The sequence below is a fragment of the Lotus japonicus genome, chromosome 2 (assembly GCF_012489685.1).
Source record: "Lotus japonicus ecotype B-129 chromosome 2, LjGifu_v1.2".
NCBI lineage: Eukaryota > Viridiplantae > Streptophyta > Magnoliopsida > Fabales > Fabaceae > Lotus > Lotus japonicus.
The window spans coordinates 78656672-78676671 of record NC_080042.1 but is presented as its reverse complement, the minus strand read 5'-3'; the positions used below and the strand labels follow the sequence as shown (position 1 = coordinate 78676671).

Genomic DNA, 20000 nt, shown 5'->3' with positions numbered 1-20000 from the left:
TTATAATTACAATTTTATATAATAAAATGATGTTCATTGTTACTATGGATTCTTGGAATTTAATATGAATATTAAACTTCAATATATTGTGAAATTGGCTTAAATATGTTTTTGTCCCTGATTTTGTAAGAGGAGTTAAATTGAGTCTCTAACTTTCAAGTCCATGTTTTGGTCCCAGAATCTTTACCCAATCAATAGAGTAACCCAAAGGCCTAAGATTTCAAGGATCTCAGGTCAGGTGATTCCATCAAAGTAAAAAGCTTGCACCAACTCTCTTTCAATCCATAAAAATTCATCACCCAAACATCAACTCTGTTACTGTGGTAATTCACAATCATGCAGAGGCACCCTTCGAAAAGTGCCACCTTAATCTCAAAATCCCCATCATCATCACCATAACCTGTTTCAGGAAGTGGTATCTCGACAGAACCCAACCGGAACCCACCTAGAAACCCAACCGCAACCCACCTCACTGTCACCCGGAAACCCACCTCACCGAACCCAAATCGCAATCCACCCCACTCGTCCCTTAGTCCCTTTGAGGTTTCATATCTGAAAGAAAAGCTTCAAGCTTCCGATCTAAAACCTTCAAACTAACCCAAAATCAAATCTAGATTTGTGAAACCCATTTTTTTCGATTGGGTATTTTTGTTTTGGTTGGTTTTTGACTCATGGAGGGTAAATATGGTGTTAAATCTGAGTTGGGTTTGTGTTGAATCTGGGAGAAAAGGTTTGGGCATGGATTGTTTGAGAAATTGAAGAACACACTGAAGAAGGAGAAAAAGAGTGTTGATGATGAAAAAGAAGAAGAAAAACGGAGAAGGGTGGTTCAGTTGTGTGGTGTAGTGTGGGGCTTTAGATCTGAAGAAAAAGATGAAGAAGATGAATGATGAATCAAGTTCCTTTTTTTTTAATAGTATGATGAATGAAGTTCTTGGGCTAAGATAAAATAAGATTAAGGATGAATGGTATTTTTTCTTGTTACAAAAAATAAATGATATTTGATTAAGAAAATATGTTTTTTTTACTTACAATGACATGTCAAAAGGAGATGGTGTACGTTAACTAGTTAACTATTGCTTGTGCATAATAAAATTTTCCAATAAATTAGACATGAATATTATATTGGGAAATTTTATTATGGACCACTTTTGTGTGGTGCAAAGTTACACCATCCACTTTTGACCGATAATAGCAGGTTTTAAAAAAAAATCAAAAAACTTATTTTTCATAATCTTTAATTAATTATCTAAATCTGGTTTTTTAAAAACAAACTAATCCCTAAATTAAACCCTTCACCCATCTTATCATCTCCATCTATCTCAGTTTCTGAGGTCCATTACCAGAGAATTCCAGTGGGTTCGTCGTATCTTCAACCATGATGGACCACCATGCCGCCCATAGCACGCCGTCGCCACCACTGCAGGCTCGCAGCTCTTCACCCATCTTAGATCTGGTTGCAGGGAGATGCATAGCCAAAGTCTTGGACTGGTATGAGGATTTGGTCAGGGGTTTAGATCTGGAGGTTGAAGGTGGTGTTGTGTCAGTCCAATGAAAAGAAGGAGTTGGGAGTTGCATTGCAGATTTGAACCAGAACTCCTTTGTTCTTCTTTTAGGGTTCTTTGGGTTTCTACTCCCGCTTCTGAATTACGCGCTTTAGCTACTCTTCTGTCTTCCCTCGATCTTCGATTTCCACTGTTCTGGTCTGGTGAGGGTTCCTTTCGCCAAACTGGTTGAGATTCTCGGTGCAATTGTTGTTGAATTGCGGTTGTTGTGGGAGAATTTGGGATTAGGATTTCTGAAAAAATTCAGAGTTCCGTTTTTTATTTTCTGGGGGTGTTCTGTTTGGGTATGAGGATTGAAATTTAGGGATTGAAAGTTTGTGACTTGAAAGAAATATGTTTTACTCTCAGTTTATACGTTTTCATAAAAAATATTTTTCTGAAATTTTGATGAACACTTTGGTGAGTGGGGAAGGGGTGAGTGAGTGGGGAAGATGAAGATTGAGGTTTGTTCTATTAAACTAAGAGTACAGGTTCAGTGTCAATTGATCACTTGAATAATTTATGGGTTTGTTTAATTCGAAGAAAAATTTGGTGGGTGCGTTAGTTTTAGATCTTATTCTGGGTGCCAATGGGTCCAAATCTGATTCTGAATTTAGGAGGTAGAAGATGAAGAGGAGAGAGGAGAGATTATGAGAAATTAGATTTTAATTAAATTAATTAAAATTTTCACAAATTAATTATTGTGATTAATAAATATGTATTTTTATTTTTATTTTTTAAAACCGGGAAACCTTCAATAGTAGGTCAAAAAGGGGGTGGTGCAACTATAGACCACAAAAAAGTGGTCCATAGTAAACGCCCCATGAATATTGGCTGGTTATAAGGTGCAATAGTGGGCAATTCTTGCACCCATACCATACATCACCTGCCAAGGTGGGAATTGGAAACTGGCTAATCCAGTTAAATGAGTTTCTAAATATTTAAAATTTTAATTTTGTTATGACATTAATGCCCTGAGACTCTTTCTCCTTTGTCCCTTGTTGGTGATGTTGCTCAGCCACCAAGCTACTGCCTTCAACCAACCCTCCACCTTCATGCACTTCCGGCCATCTCTGATCTCTTGTGTTAGAGATACATAGCCATAATATCCTACAGGATATTCCTCTGTTATTATTTGTTCTATTTTGTAATATGCCTCAGAATATTCCTTAGCATATTCTGTAATTTTCTATTATAAATAATATTGTCTACCTCACACACAATTTGTGGTGAGAGTATCCAATCTTACATGGTATCAGGTTTTCGGTTCTAACCCTATCCCCCAAACCTGCCGTCATTTTCTCTCTTTTTTCTCAAGCTGTAGCTGTAGCCTTGCTTTCCGTGCAAGTGCTTTCCTTTCCGTGCCAGCCGCCACCCGTCCTGCAGCTTTTTCCGTCCTGAACTCTGCGCTGCTGACGTCATTTCTGTCCTTGTGCAGTCAACATCAACTGCGTGTCCTGCTTCGTGTTCCGCGCCTCCAGCCATCTTTTTCCGCGCCGACAGAGACGTCAGCACCTTTTTCAGCGCCTCTGTCTCCTGCTGAGCCGCCAGACAGCCCGCTGTCAGCGTCTGTTTTTGCAGCGCCGCCAGACCGCCCTTCTGTCCCTCCTGCACGTGGCTCGGCCTCGTGTTTTGTGCGGTTTCTTTTTCCAACATCAACCGCCAGCCGTCAGTTCTCGGGATCCACGCTGGTTTTTCTTTTAAATTAATTTTCTCTTCAGCTTTCCCGTTTGTCCAGGTTGATTTTTTTTTTTCTTGACTAGAGTTGATTTTTTGGCTGGAAGTTTATTTCTATCTTTTGGGACTGTTGTTTTCACATGGCTTCCGATGCTACACCTCCGACTTTTTCCTTCAACACTTTGGTGCATATGCTTACCGTGAAACTTAAGCCGGATAATTTTCTTCTCTGGCGTAAACAGGTTACTGCTCTTCTTCAGAATCAGACCTTGTATGACATTGTTGATCCTACAGTTGACCCTCCCCCATAATTTATTCAACAAACTTATGCACAAACTGTTACTCACCCATTACGTAATGGTGATCTTTCTCCAAATCCTGTTTATGCTCAGTGGCAGGCTCGAGATCGTAATGTCAACAGTCTGCTTCTTTCCTCCCTGACTGAGGAGGCCCTCTCTGAGACCCTAAGCGCAACCACTGCTCGTGATGTTTGGGTTGCTTTACACTCTGCTTATGCCTCACGCAGCAAGGCACGTGAACTACGTCTCCGTGATGAACTTCAACTCATGCGTCGTGGTTCTCTATCCGTTTCTGAGTACGGGCGGAAATTTCGCACTATCTGTGATCAGCTGGCTGCTATTGGCGCACCTGTTCCTAATGATGATAAAGTTCACTGGTTCCTTCGTGGTCTTGGCCCGTCATATGCAAATTTTTCCACGGGTCAGCTTGATCAGGTACCCCTACCTCTTTTTACTGACATTCTTTGTAAGGTCGAGAGCCATGCTATTTTTCAGGCTTCTCTTGAGGAATCAGTGACTGCTCCGCCTGCTGCCTTCCATGCGAGCAATCAGCCTCGCCCTTCTGGTACTCAGTCTTCCACTAGTGGCAACCGTGAAAATTCCGGTGGCAGTTCTCGTGGTGAAAATCGTGGAAACTCTAATGGTGGGCCTCGCCAGCGTCGCAACAATGGCGGCTCTGGTCGCCGTGGCTCCTACACTCCCCGCTGTCAAATTTGTCGTGAGCAGGGTCACTATGCTGATAAGTGTCCGGTTCGCTGGGATCGTTCTGCAGAGTCTGCAAATTTGGCACAATCCTTTGCTGCGGGTTGTTCATTGGACAACTCAAACCGTTCCGACTGGTACATGGATACAGGTGCCACTTCTCATATGACTCCTTCTTTATCTCAGCTGACGGACTCTCAGGAATACTCTGGTAATGATCGTGTTCTTGTTGGTAATGGTGCTGGTTTACATATTACTCATATTGGTTCTCGTTCTGTTTCACACTCTGTTCCTTTATCTAATGTTTTGGTTGTGCCCCAGTTAACTAAAAATCTTGTCTCTGTTAGCAAATTGACTCGTCACCATAATGCTAAAGCTATTTTTCTGGATGATTCTTTTGTTATTCAGAACCGACAGACGGGCGCCGTTCTGGGAAAGGGCCGATGTGATAAAGGACTTTATGTGCTTGACCAAGGATCACAGGCGCTGCTTACTACCAGTTCTCCATTACCTCGTGCCTCTTTTGAATTGTGGCACTCCCGATTAGGACATGTTAATTTTGATATTATTCAACAATTGCATAAACTTGGTTGTTTCAATGTTTCCTCCATTTTGCCTAAGCCTATCTGTTGTACTTCTTGTCAGATGGCTAAAAGTAAACGTCTAGTCTTTTATGATAATCATAAAAGAGCTTCTGCAGTTTTAGACCTTATCCATTGTGATTTGTGGGGACCATCTCCTGTTGCTTCTGCTGATGATTTTTCGTACTTTGTTATTTTTGTGGATGATTTTTCCCGGTTTACTTGGTTTTATCCATTGAAGCGCAAATCTGATTTTTATGACGTTCTTGTTCGCTTCAAAGCGTTTGTGGAAAATCAATTCTCCCGGTTGATCAAAGTTTTTCAAAGTGATAATGGCACTGAGTTCACTAATCACAAAGTTCAGACTTTATTTGCTGCCTCAGGTGTGCTTCATCGTTTTTCCTGTCCTCATACTCAGGCACAGAATGGGCGGGTCGAACGTAAACACAGACATGTTCTTGAGCTTGGTCTTGCTATGTTGTATCACTCTCATGTCCCTACTATCTATTGGGTTGCTGCTTTCAGTACTGCGGTATATATTATTAACCGTGTCCCTTCTAAGGTGCTCGCTAATCAGATTCCATTTCAGCTTCTATTTCATGTTGCGCCTACGTATGCTAATTTTCATCCTTTTGGATGTCGGGTGTTCCCGTGCTTGCGTCCATACATGAAAAATAAATTTAGCCCTCGGAGTACTCCTTGCATATTTTTGGGATATAGCAGTCACCACAAGGGATTTAAATGCTTCGATCCGGCCATTTCTCGGACTTATGTGTCTCGTCATGCTCAATTTGATGAATTTTGCTTCCCTTTTGCAGGTTCTCACTCTTCACCTCATGATTTGGTGGTCTCTACGTTTTATGAACCGACTGCAGGTTCTCCTCCATCTCCACCACCTGTTCCTCCTGTTGTTTCGGAGAGTTCACCGCCTGCTGGTTCTCTGTCTTGTCCATCTTGTGATGACTCAGATGCCCTACCTGCTCTGCCGGTTCCTCTTGGTGATGAACCACCTTCGCCGGCTCCTACTTCCCCAGTACAGCCGAACACCCCTCCTGTTGGGCCTCCGGCTTCGCCTGCTTCACCGCCGGCTACTTCCCCTGTTGTGGCTCAGGTTCCCCTTGCTCCTCTTGCTGCTCGTCCGCGGACTCGTTCTCAGAACGGTATTTTTAAGCCGAATCCGCGATATGCCTTGGTTCATGCTCAACCTACTGGTCTTCTCACTGCTTTGCATACTATTACTGAGCCTAAGGGATTCAAATCAGCTATGAAGCATCCTCAGTGGTTGGCAGCCATGGAGGATGAACTTTCTGCCCTTCATAACAATTGTACTTGGACTTTGGTTCCTCGCCCTTCCACTACAAATGTTGTTGGAAGTAAATGGGTCTTTCGCACTAAATTCCACAGTGACGGCACTGTTGAGCGCTTAAAAGCGCGTTTGGTGGCTCAGGGTTTCACGCAGATTCCAGGGTTCGATTACTCTCTTACTTTCAGTCCTGTTGTCAAAGCTACTACTGTACGCCTTATTTTATCTCTTGCCGTGCTTAATGATTGGCAACTTCATCAGTTGGATGTAAAAAATGCTTTCCTTCATGGTCATCTTACTGAAACTGTTTATATGGAACAGCCTCTTGGCTTTGTTGATCCTCGTTTCCCGACTCATGTGTGTCGGTTGAACAAGGCTCTCTACGGCCTCAAACAGGCGCCTCGTGCTTGGTTTCAGCGCTTAAGCTCTTTTCTGCTGCGTAATGGTTTTTCGTGTAGTCGGGCTGATCCATCCTTGTTCTTTTTCTACAAAGGCCATACTACGCTTTATCTTCTTGTGTATGTGGATGACATCATTCTTACTGGTAGTGATCCCTCTCTTCTGACTCAGTTTATTGCTCGCCTTCATGCTGAGTTCGCCATTAAATATCTGGGTAAGCTTGGCTACTTCCTTGGTCTTGAGATCACTTATACTCCTGATGGTTTGTTCTTGGGACAAGCCAAATATGCAAATGATTTGCTTTCTCGTGCTATGATGCTTGAAGCCAGTCCTGTTTCGACGCCCTTGGCTGCTGGTTCCCATCTTGTCAGTTCTGGTGAGGCTTACTCAGATCCTACGCATTATCGCTCTTTGGTTGGGGCCTTGCAGTACTTGACTATTACTCGTCCTGACTTGTCATATGCTGTTAACACGGTTAGTCAGTTCCTTCAGGCTCCGAATGTGGAACATTTTCAGGCTGTCAAACGCATTCTGCGTTATGTCTGTGGCACGCAACATTTTGGTCTTACATTTCGTCGTACCTCATCCCCCGCTGTTCTTGGTTATAGTGATGCTGATTGGGCTCGCTGCACGGACACTCGCCGCTCTACTTATGGCTACGCTATTTTTCTTGGTGATAATCTATTGTCTTGGAGTGCCAAGAAACAACCCACTGTTGCTCGCTCTAGTTGTGAATCTGAGTACCGAGCCATGGCTAATACTGCTTCCGAGCTCGTTTGGTTGCTTAATCTTCTCCATGAGCTTCGTGTTCGGTTATCTGCAACTCCTCTTCTACTCAGTGACAACCAAAGCGCCTTGTTTATGGCTCAGAATCCTGTTGCTCATAAGCATGCCAAACACATTGACTTGGATTGTCACTTCGTTCGTGAGCTGGTTGCTTCTGGCCGTTTAGCTGTTCGTCATGTGTCTACTTCTCTCCAGCTTGCTGATATTTTCACTAAGGCATTGCCTCGTCCGTTGTTTGAGCTTTTTCGATCCAAGCTTCGAGTTGGTCTCAATCCAACGCTAAGCTTGAAGGGGGGTGTTAGAGATACATAGCCATAATATCCTACAGGATATTCCTCTGTTATTATTTGTTCTATTTTGTAATATGCCTCAGAATATTCCTTAGCATATTCTGTAATTTTCTATTATAAATAATATTGTCTACCTCACACACAATTTGTGGTGAGAGTATCCAATCTTACATCTTGCCTTCTCTTCGCTTCCACTTTTCCCTTCTTCAATTTCTACCCTTTTCTCTCCTTGAGCTCAGATTTATAGTGCAATTCAGTACTCAAAATAACAGCAGATGATGTTTCAGGGATCTTCTTGCTCATGTAATTTCCCATTGTTTAAGTTGAAATCTAATTAAAAAATATAGTTGAACCAATTTAAATTCAAAAGAACCTGAACCAGTGTGTTTAGTGCTCGAGCACGCAATAAAGTGAATGAATTTGGTACAATTTTCAGAACGACTATCAACTAGTTTAAAGACAACAAATTGATGTGCAATTGTTTGATAATATCAACTTGGTCAACACAAGAAGCAAAATATGTTGAGAACATGAACTGGGCAAGTGGAATCAACCAGATTCAGATAGAAGTTTTTGAAAAGAAGCATAAAAACAACATTGATATGCATCGGCGACAGTGGAGAGGAGGATGTTGCTCGCCGTTGAGGAGCACGGTGTACGCCGGCGACCACCGCAGAAGGGGAGAAGGTAAAGGGTAGTTTTATAATTTTCATTTTTCATTTTATTTTATCTTTTCTTTACTGCAGGTATCGAAACCTATTATAATATAATAGGTGATTTTTACTCTTGTATGGTGCAAGACTTTTTTTTTTTTTGAAATTTGGTGCAAGACTTACTACTCATCAATATCAATATCAATATCAATATCAATATCAATATCAATCAATATATATTAGAAAAGAACAACTTCTAGCATGACGTATCGCTCTCACAGGCAAAGTTAGTGACGTGTCGCTCCCAGATTAATTCTCACATAATATTTTACATGTAAACTCTTTCTCCTTGGCCCCACTTGCCACATGTGCCCTGATTTTTCCTTACCTTATTTCTCCTTAAAAAAAATACATTTTTAAATTTTAGATTTGATTAGGATTTAGGTTTTTTATTTCTTTATTTTATCTTAATTTATTTTTGATTTGTTTTTAGAGTATTAATTAATTTTTATGGTATTTTTAATGAATTTTCGGATTTTTAATTAATTCCAGATTTTATGAGTTCTTATTGTGATTTGCTAGATTTTGATAGTTTTTATCTATTTTTATTTAGTACATTTTTAAATTTTAGATTTAATTATGATTTATGTTGTTTATTTCTGTATTTTATCTTAATTTATATTATTAATTATTTTTAGAGTATTAATTAATTTTTATGGTATTTTTATTGAATTTTTGGATTTTTAATTAATTCCAGATTTTATGAGTTTTTATTGTGATTTGCTAAATTTTGATAGTTTTTATCTATATTTATTTAGTACATTTTTAAATTTTAGATTTGATTAGGATTTATGTTGTTTATTTCATGATTTTATCTTAATATAAAATCTGTGATAAGTGATTTAAATCAATAATACATCTCATCAGCAAAAACTCTCTTAAAACCATGCCTACCTCCACTATCTCTTCCATGGAATTCATCTCCTCCATGCAATTTTCATCTCATCTCTCCACTTAACGGAACCACCCCCACAAAATCGTCTCATCTCTCAACGGAACCACTTTGCCATCGACTTGCAATCGCATCCCTCTGATTTGCTGCCTTGGACTGATTGGGAAGGTTGCAGATGGAGGTTTCAAATTATTTTCTTCATTTACTTGCATAATATGTTATGGTTTTTTTCAATTTATTTTACTTTACCTGTAACTTTCATTTACTCATGTTTGACTTCAAGATCAATTTCGTTCATCACTTGAAATTAATTATTATTGTTGGTGCTTGTCGTTACAACTACAGAACTACATATCATGGATGAGATTTTACTACTTATCTTTGTTCGCTCAAGCTATACTATTGAGGTTAGACTTTTAAAACTGGTGCTATCCTTTCTAATATGCTAAACGCCTAAACCAATGTTCTAACAATAAATTGATTTCCTTGGCTTCCCTGGAAACATTTGACATGAATTTATCCGTAGGCACAGAACGACAATGAGGTGCATACCTCTTTCTGACTACACTCTCTGATTCTCAGCTAGCTGAAGATGAAACATGATTGATGACTCAAGATCTTATCTTGCTCTCATTTCAATTAAGCCACGAAACATGTGAGACCAGTACTCATGGAGGTTTTTCTCAGTCCATTATATGTATATATTCACCAGATAAGAGATAGAGATGTGTGTTTGGTGTTGCACTACTGTGATGCGTATATAGTTTTACTGACTTAGTTCATCAATTCTACGTCTATCTATCATCATTACATATATTAAAAGTCACTTTTCGAAGGCAACATTAGATTTTATAATTAATTATTGTTCTACTATGGTTCAATTAATCAAACTTTAGTGTGATTGGAAGTCTTACCTTGCATGAGTGTGTAATTATCACATTACGATTTAGTATCAACATATGTTTTTGATTTGGTTATTGTACTTTCAACAACAGTGATACATAAAGCAAAGAGTTGTTTTAGCCGTTCAACAAATATAATGGGTCTAAAATTTCTATAAGAGTTTTCTTCCATTCATCTTCTTTAGTAGCATGTGATTAGTTTCTCCTTACAAATAGATCTGATTGGTTATGGAAACCACTGGAAGGCCATAGCCAAAAAGTGGCTTCAATTCATTCTTTGGCTTTCATATTTGTCTGCAATTTGATTGCTATCTTTGCACTATCATAGCTAGATTGATGTTGCACATATTACTATTATGTTTGGTGGTCTTTAGTCTATCCTACTCTAACATGTCTATCAATCTCACTTCATGAGTTCTTGATTTTCTGTTACTTAGAATGCAGATACGGCTGGAAGCTGATAATTTGGAAGCAAGTTTCATCTGAATTAGCATGAGTTCATATTAATTCATGTTAAAGTTGGACAACAATCAGGAATAGCACATAGGAATGCTGCTGATTTGGAAGCAAGTTTCATTTGATTTTTTAATTAGAAATAAATATTTTAATGATTTAAATTCAAAATGTGATACCTTCTTACTTTATGAAGTGCTTTTTTATGCTAGAGAACAGACTCTGGTTGCAGTGAAACAAAATTTGCATATGATGTTAGGAATTGTGTGGAATTTGTGAGTGTGTTTGTGGATAATTTATAAGAAAAACGGTGGTGATAGTGAGGTAGAGAAATATGAGAGAGATTTTGATGTAAATGGAAATTTCGAATGGTGTGGAAACCCTTATCCACACCATTCGAAATTTCCATTACTATTATTTTCGACACGTATGTCATTGACAAATAATAATTAGGTTCTGATGTAATGCATATTCTTTGTAATGAAGAATTAAGTAGTTGTTTTTAAGAGTCTTTTATATATAATTCAGATGCAAACAGTATGCATTCAGCTATCACTTGAGCACTAGAGCAAGTAAAGGGAGCATACTACGACTGCTTTACTATTCTGAATTTTTTTATCGCAGAAATGCTCCGGTAAGTACAACAAGCTCAAAAGCAGAATAACATGATGAAACTAATAAATATTATTTATGAACCAAACCTTTCAGTTCCAAACTGTCAAGACCTTCGCTAGAAATTTGTTCTAAAGTACGCCCATTAGTACTACTATAAGAGCAAAGCAACATGCTTCTTATATTGGGAGATAGACAAAAGCAGAGGTTGCCTTAGTAAGCTTTCTCACCTGGATCAACAGAAAAAAGCAACTGAAACTCGATCGATGAAAGTTGGAATGGCAAGGTTTACTCTTAAAGTCTTCGGCAAGAGGAGGATACAAGAGATTGACCTTGAAGCAAGCAAGGTATGGTGGGTGCCATCATCTTCATCGATATTACTCACCAGATAGACTTGAGAAAAGACTTTCAGGCATCCTGAGAGTAAGGAGAAGCTGGATCTAAATGTATTAGAAAGAGCCTAAAATTTTTTATATATAGGAAGAATATTTTACATGAAAATACTTCTACATAAAAATAAATGTTAATAAGATTTCATCGGAATTTTTTTTTGTTACAAGAAAAACATAATATAATATAGTTTGATGTTAATTTTTTACTACATAATAATATAGTCCACTTTAATTGTTTTGTACAAATTATTATAGGAGTTAAATTCTCATACGGGAAGAAATATATTTTAACAAGAAAGTACCTTCATTAAGTATTAATTAATGTATCAAATACAATAACAAATTTCGCGGTACATTCTTTTTTTTCTAAGATTAAAATGTGTTCTGAATGCTTTATTGGTGATTCTTCATATCTATAATTTGTGTTATTGTCTTTAGGCTCATGAAGAATGTGAAACGACTTCATGTTGATATGAGTCAAACTTAGTTTATTTTATTTTGTAAAAAATGAACTCGCATAATCACGTACATAAAGAATCTTTTCTCTTTTTTTCATTGTAGATTAAATCAGCTATTGTTTATTAGCCATCATTAAACCACATCCCCTAATATGTTTTGCATAATTTGAGATTTGGTTAACCAATTTTTTTATTAGTTATTCAATTGTACGAAGTTCAATCTATGCAACAAGGGTTTTAATTTAAGACTTTTTGTCCACTTTGCTCATCATTTCATACTCTTCTATTTCATCAGTTGTTTATTATATTTTTAATGATCAAGGTATTAATTGACCTATCAAATATAATAGATGTATTCCCCGTGCAACGCACGAGTAAAAGACACTAGTGAATGGTAATTGACTTTTCTTATTTTTTTCTCCTATCTGATTGAATCAGTCGCATAGTCGCTTGATTTAGTGAAGTTAATTTTTTTTTTTACTTTTCGACCAAATAAAATCAAACACATTCATTGCAATAAAATGAATTCAAATTTATGTTTTCTTAATAAAAATAACAAATATTTAAATAATCCACGTATAAACAAAAATAAATATTCTCATGCACAATACTAATAATTAAATACTAAGAAAGGACTCAACTCACTCAAGAGTTTCAGTTTTGTACAATACATTTCTTATAATTGATTAAATACAAAGTTAACAAAAACTAACTTATTCTACAATATGCACACACTCCATGGCCACATGAAATGGCTCTAAGCATACACACTCTATGATAGAGATGTCTACAAGAAAAACAAGAAATTTCTTGACCATACTCAAAATTGTCCAAACATATTGGACACCGGGTCTGATCAAATGGAAGTGGGTTATCTGAGTTGTAAGACAACTCAGGCAACTCCATTCCATAAGATGATGAAGCACTCGCTTCTGATACAGGTGAATCACGTGGACTTGATTCACTGGAACTTAATTCAACACGTGTTGAAGAAGGTGAATCAAGTACATTTTCAGTAGATGAATATGAATCTACTGAAATATAAGCAGATGGACCCTGATCTGCTGGAGTCTCAGCAGATGGACCTAAATCTGTCTCAATAGCAGATTGACCTAAATCTACTGGAGTCTCAGTAGATAGACCTAAATCTTCTGGAGTCTCAGACGATGAACCTAAATCTATTAGAGTCTCAGTAGATGGAACTGAATCCACTCGAGTCTCAATAGATGGACCCGGTAAATGTACTGAAGTTTGAGTAGATGGACCTGATGAATCTCCTGAAGAAGAAGAAGCATGTGTGTTCTTTCTTATTCTTCTAATGATACAAAAAACACACATACAAATACTAAGAGATATTGCTAAAGAAGCTACTAAAATGAGGATGAATGTGGCAAGGGGGCTAGTAAGCGTTCTTTTGTGATCACCATAGACATCACTAGGACTTGCCATTTTAATTCCTGTAAAAAAAAGTCACATAAAATTATGAGATTATACGATTCAAAAATTATACAAATTCTTTTATCAAAAAAAAATATACATATATGTGTGTGGAAGAATTATGTTTACAATTCTATTAAAAAATTATATGCAGTACTCTCTTTTTTCAAGTAATGGAAACACAGGTGAAGAGGTATCCCAATTTAAAAGTTGTAGAATTGTTACATCAACGGAATCAACCTTGGCGGCAGAAAGGTTACTTGCCCAATATTCAATAAGGGTGACCAATTTGCAGGTGAATTTAGTGTTAAACATGCTTCGTGAGAAGTTTATAACTTATTGTCCACTTATGAGAAAGGGGAAGAATGATATGTTGTTCGACTATGACGATGGTTCCGTTTGCCAACTTGGTTGTGAGATTGCAGAAATATTAATGGTGGTGAATATGTACAAAGATGTTACTGAAAATTTTAATAACATCCTGAAAAAACTTTTTCCAGCTATACATAACCCTTGAGTACTTCTAAAATTTATGGCAAAAGGAAATCATCATCAAGTAGGGCAAGAAACAAGAAGTCCAAAAGCTCAAGCTCAGTGAATTAATGATCAATTTTTGGCGGGAACAATTGCTATAAAATCCAGAATAGAAAGACAACTTCCTTTTTTTTTACCGATTCCAGTGTCCACAACTTATTAGTAGTTAAGCACTTTGAAGACCAAAACAAATGTAGTCAATTTTTGAGATATGATCAAGATACAGTTAAAAAAGAAAATCTGAACATGTGTTGAGAAGTAATCAGGGTCGAATTTGTCAATTATGTACCGTACTTATATTTAGTTAAATGTGACAAAGACAATAGTATGTTTGTTCTTAATTATTTTATATTAACCAAAAAATAATTATCTTGTATTATATACCACTGTTGGCCGGGAGCCCTCACTACCACAAAAAGTGGGATGGGCAGCGCCTATGCAGCAGCGGTTCCATATTAACCGCTGCCCAAGTATTATAAAAATGAAAAAAATAATAAAGTTAACGCTACTAAACTTAAATTTTTCGGTGTAAGGCACCGGGTTAGGGAAACCGCTACCTTAAGTTTTTTTTCTTCCGCTCAAAATCACAAACAGTGCCAAAGAGAGGGGGGAGTCTTTGGGTGAGGGTGTTAGCATCAAAGTATGGGCGGGTGAGTGAAGTGGGGAATGATGAATAATGTTTTATCAAAGGGTCCTCATGGTGGAGGGATGTGAGTAGAGTGTGTTATGGTGGGAACTGGGAAGTATGGGGAGTGGTTCGGGGGGAAAGTGAGGAAGTGTGTGGGGAATGGGAATGAGACAAAGTTTGGACAGATTTATGGGTAGGAAATGAAAGATTAGGATCAAAGTTCAATAGACTTTTCCATGTATCTGAGCAAAAATCAAAATGTATTGGGGAAATGGGGTGTTGGGGGGTGAGAGTGGAGGTTTGTATGGAGGAGGCCCTTCTTTGAATGGGAAAAGAAGATATATCTTGATTTTCTGCAGGTAATTGAAGGCATCCAACTGCTAAGAGGAAACTGTGATAGATGGTTTTGGTCTCAAGAAGCCTCAGGAGAATATACGGTCAAGTCAGCTTATAGATTAATCTGGGCAGCAGGCAATTCGGAGGTAGAAGGTGAAGTAACAGAAGATGACAGCAGATATTTCAAAGGAATTTGGTTCCTTCCAAGGTAGCAGCATTGGCGTGGAAGATTGTGTTGCAGAGATTGCCAACCATGGATAACTTAATGAAAAGAGGGGTGAATTTTTAAAATAATATATAGTGGTGGGTTATGCTGGATGTGCAAAGAAGAAGTGGAGTCCATAAGCCACTTATTTTTCTCCTGCTAGCTAGGTAACAAAAAGTTTTATCAAACTAACAAAAGGAATTAAATTAAATGATATATTCCATATTGGGAGAAAATAGCAGAAACTTCAGCTTCAAAAATAACTGGGAAAGTGGATCAGATTACCGGTTATTAATTTGGTTAGATTTTAAAATTCCTCCTTATTGGAAAAGTGGGTCCCTCCTTATTTGTTTTTTATTTTATTTGAATTTAAATTTGATTAAATGAAGCTGATCAGATTAAAATTCCTCCTTAAAATTTTAAAATTCCTCCTTTTTTTCTTTAAATGGAAATAATATTAAGAGAGAAATCAGTTGGGCACAGAGGCCCTTACATCATCCAAAACCAACGGCAATACGGCTTGGGGAGCTTCGTCGATCCAAACCGAATCACCAAAGTCTCCCGCACGCTTAGCCAAGAAATCTGCAACCTTATTACCAGTTTTACGGACAAACGAAAGAGAAAAAGAGTCAAAAAACTGAACCAAATCCTTACAATTAGATAAAATAGAAAACAAATAGGATGAACCCAAATCCTTCCTCCGCCAGGTATCGTAGAGCAACTTGCAGTCAGTTTCAAAATTAACAATCCTGAATCCCAGCTCCATTGACAGCACCATCACCCACCGGAACGTGGCGGCCTCGGCTAACAGAGGGGAGAACGCTTCCAAACCTGGTCTCGTTGCAGCAGCCATAACCTCCCCCTCTCCGTTCCTAGCAACCATTCCGCAACTAGCTCCTCTGTTATCAGTCCAAGCTGCATCAAAATTGACTTTGATTGTGTCCTCTCTAGGCCTTGTCCACACTTCACCATCAGCTCCATTGCGCAGAGGACTAGGTACCGCAGCAGCTGAAGACGCAATCCCAACAGCTCGAGACAAGATCATTTCGGTTGAAACCTGCATCCCCTCAAAAATAAACTTGTTTCTTGCCTCCCAAATGATATAGCACAGCTGACAAAACAAAGCTACAATAGAAATCTCTGCCTGCGAGAACAGACCAGCCACAAACTCATGGAATTCAACCTCGCTTTCCAAACGCAGGCCAAGGGGGGAAGCAAACCACCATCGCCGCACCACCGGGCAGAACAGAAGGGCATGGCCAATTGTTTCTTGAGTAACGCCACACCACGGACACATATCATCAACGTCCATCCCCCGCCGACGCAATGCCGTACGCACAGGAAGAATCTTGAGGCACCCTCTCCAAATAAGCTCACGGCATCTGGGAATTGTTGGGGTCTTCCACAACACTTTCCAAACTTTGGGAACAACATGGTGCGAAAAAGATGATGAAGCTGCTGCTAAAATAGCCTTCGACCTCGCCACGGCATAGCCAGATTTTGTAGTGTATTCACCATTAACTGTGTGAGGCCAAAACCGTATATCACGCCCACCAACGAGAGGAAGAGGAATCTTCACAATGCTAGCTGCCGTTGGTGGCCAAAACAGAAAACTCACCAAGTCATTATTCCACTGTTGTCGTCCAGGAAGAAAGAGATCAGATACGCGCATCACCCCACACTCAACTGCAGCATCCTCACGGTAGATAGAAAGACAACCGCTTGGGAGCCACTTCTCATCAGCTATCATGATACTCTGTCCATTGCCAACTCGCCACATAGTTTCCTCTTCAAAGAGCCATTTCGACCGCCACAAACTGCTCCAAGCATAACTTGGCCTCCAACTCTTTTTTGCATCCCACATCGAACCCTTTGGAAAGTATACATCTTTGTATACTTTAGTAAGAAGTAATTCTGGGTTCCTATACATCCTCCACCAATTCTTTCCTACAAGGGCCACATTAAAAGCCTTAAAGTCCCGGAAACCAAGGCCCCCATCCATTTTAGACCTGCTCAAAGAATCCCACTTCACCCAATGAAGACCACGCTTCTCAGCGCTTCCACTCCAGAAAAACTTCCTGATCATACTTTCAATCTCCCGGCATAAACCATCCGGCATAATGAAACAAGACATAACGTATGAAGGGATCGCCTGCACCACTGACTTAATAAGAACTTCCCGCCCTGCACGCGATAAGGTCCGCTCCTTCCAACCTTTAAGTTTCTTCCAGACACGTTCCTTAACAAATTGGAAAATTCTAGTCTTAGACTTCCCAATGATCGTAGGGAGCCCAAGATATTTCTCATAGCTTTCCACAGCCTTTACATTCAACAACTGTTTCAGTTCATTAAATCTCTCCCCCCCTGTTTTTTTTTTTCCGGATACGGGTGTCGTGCCGCCCATGGTAAAAGAAAGAAGAAAAAAAAATAAAAGCAAGAGGGTTTGTCTAAATACACAAGTTTTTGCTTGTTGTGTAAAGTTGCACAATCAAAATTTTGCCCTTAGCCTGTATTTTGAATTATTTTTAAATATCAAAATAACTTTTTACATCTTCCACATTACTTTAGCATATTGTACTATGACCCAGTTTTATTGATATTTAATTCAGATCCCCAAATTAACAAAATCTAAAATTTAGTCATTTTAAAAAGAAGTGATTTTCCCCCAAAAGTGATTTTCTGATGGGTATGAATCTGTTCCCAAATCAGATTGGCCTGGGTGAGAGGAGATTGAGAGATTCAGAACCTGATCTGCATGTAAAAGGTCATCCTTTCCCCATTTTGATGCCACCGCTAACCCCAATCTCAATTCTCAACCGCAACCACAATCCCATCATCATCATTAACCTCTCCCATTCTTACCACATGTGTAGCCAATTGCAAGGACATGAAAAGCGTTGGCATTAAATTATCCATAGATAACAACAGAAACATCAGCAAATGAAGCAAAATAAATAACCATAAAATGAAGGGATGTGTATACAGTTGGAATTGGAGGAACGTGAATGAATTATGAACCCAGGAGATAAACAAAACAAACCCAATGCACCGCCGGAAAAAATGGCAGATGGTGGGAGAGGACAGTGGCTGTGGGAGGAGATTGTGAGGGAGGCTGTGGGGAAAAAATTAATTTTGGAAGATTGCTGACCTAAACTAGGGACACAAGTTTATTATGGTCTTCTAAAAACTTGTGTAAGGTTACACCATGCCATTTTGACCTGCAATAATAGGTTTAGCAGGTTTAAAAAAAAAATTCAAAAAAACATATATATTAGTAAATTAATTAATGAAGGATTAGGTTAATTAGTGAATAAATTATCTTCCTCCTTCCTTAACCCATCATCTTCTCCCACCTCATCAGAAACCCACCCCCAGCTCTGAAACCATAACCTGCACAATATTCCCAACCCAGAATTCCCAGATCTGGTTCTCGTTCAGCAGCTATGGATCCCTTCAAACCTAGCAAAGCAATGACATGCAGCCATGGATGCTCCTTCAACGAAAATTTCAACCCAGATCATCTTTCCCACAACAAACCAAAATCAAAATCAAAAACTTTCCTCTCCCCAACTAGTTTTCTCTCTTACAAAACACCATATAGCACCTTCACCATCTTCATAAAGAAAAGATAGAGTAAAGACGAAAAAGATCCAATTGCAAAAGCAACCACCCAAACAAGATTCCCACACACAACTAATGTATACACACATATTACTCCAAACGCACAATCCCTCCTGGCACCCAAACTAGAACTTCTCCCTAAGTAAGTGAACCAAAATCCCAACTTAGGAAACCCAGATTGCAAATTTGTGGTTGCAGAAGAAGAAGATTTTACTGCAGATCTGAGGTTGGAGTTGCGGTTGGAGAACGAGAAACCCATAAATCTATCACCACTTGTTTTCAGTTGAGGTTTCTCTCTCAAAGCAAAGTGAGAGCTCCCATGGAGACGGAGCAAAACCCCACAACCACAACCGACCAAAACGTCGTCGCTTCCCAAAACTCACAACCCGCCGTCGCTTCTTCCATGTTCCCACACGATTGTCTTGTTCTTACCTTGTGAGTTTTGCAGGTTTTGGATTGATGGTGGCTGGGTGGCATGGAGGTTTGAAGATGATGAATTAAAAATGGATTTCATAATGGGTTTTGGATCCGGTGTAAGAGAGAAGAGGAACACAAGATTAAGGATTAATGTTTTTTCTAAATTAATTAAAGATAAATATTTAATTAAGAAAAAATATATTTTGATTTTTTTTAAAAACATGTTATAGTGAGTTAAAATGAGTTGGTGTAACTTTGCACAAGTTTTTAGATGACCATAATAAATTTTTCCTTGAACTAGATATCATTAATATTAGTGGGGAAAAAGTGAAAAAAAAATTTTTTAAATAAAAAATGAAAAAAACAAGGGAAACCGCTTAGTCTAGGTCAGATTTGGCTTGTGCACATTTACACAAGTAAAATCTTGTGTACCTTAGGGGGACGTTAGGCTAGGCCCAAGGGTGGTCATTGTTGCAGCCGTTGCCCCCAGCTTTGGTGTAAGATCCAAGATTTTAAGCTTAGAATAAGTGGAAGATATTTCCATTTACGATTAGGGTTGATGTAATGTGAAGGGAAACCTGAACGAAAGTTTATTAAATGAAATAAATTTATGAAGGAGAAAGTTCAGGAAAAGTCAAAGGATTACACCATGTATATAGCTAATTTTCACTTTTAGGCACGACGGAAGTTAATTCCAAAAATCTTCAGAGAAATGTTAGAACTTCTCTTTTTTCCATATATCACAATCGTTTCGAGGCGAAACTCTAGGATCTACGAACGTCCGATTCCAATCATCGGAAGTTTGCCGAAACCGAATCC

At 38.6% G+C, this 20000-nt stretch overlaps 1 protein-coding gene across 1 annotated transcript; it reads right to left on the bottom strand.

Moving 5' to 3' along the window:
• Nucleotides 1-12711: 12711 nt before the first annotated feature.
• LOC130737077 (probable E3 ubiquitin-protein ligase RHC2A) lies at nt 12712-13452 on the bottom strand. The gene has a single exon (XM_057588846.1). It carries the CDS (start codon nt 13450-13452, stop codon nt 12712-12714), a length of 741 nt encoding a protein of 246 aa, XP_057444829.1.
• Between the last annotated feature and the right edge of the window lie 6548 nt (nt 13453-20000).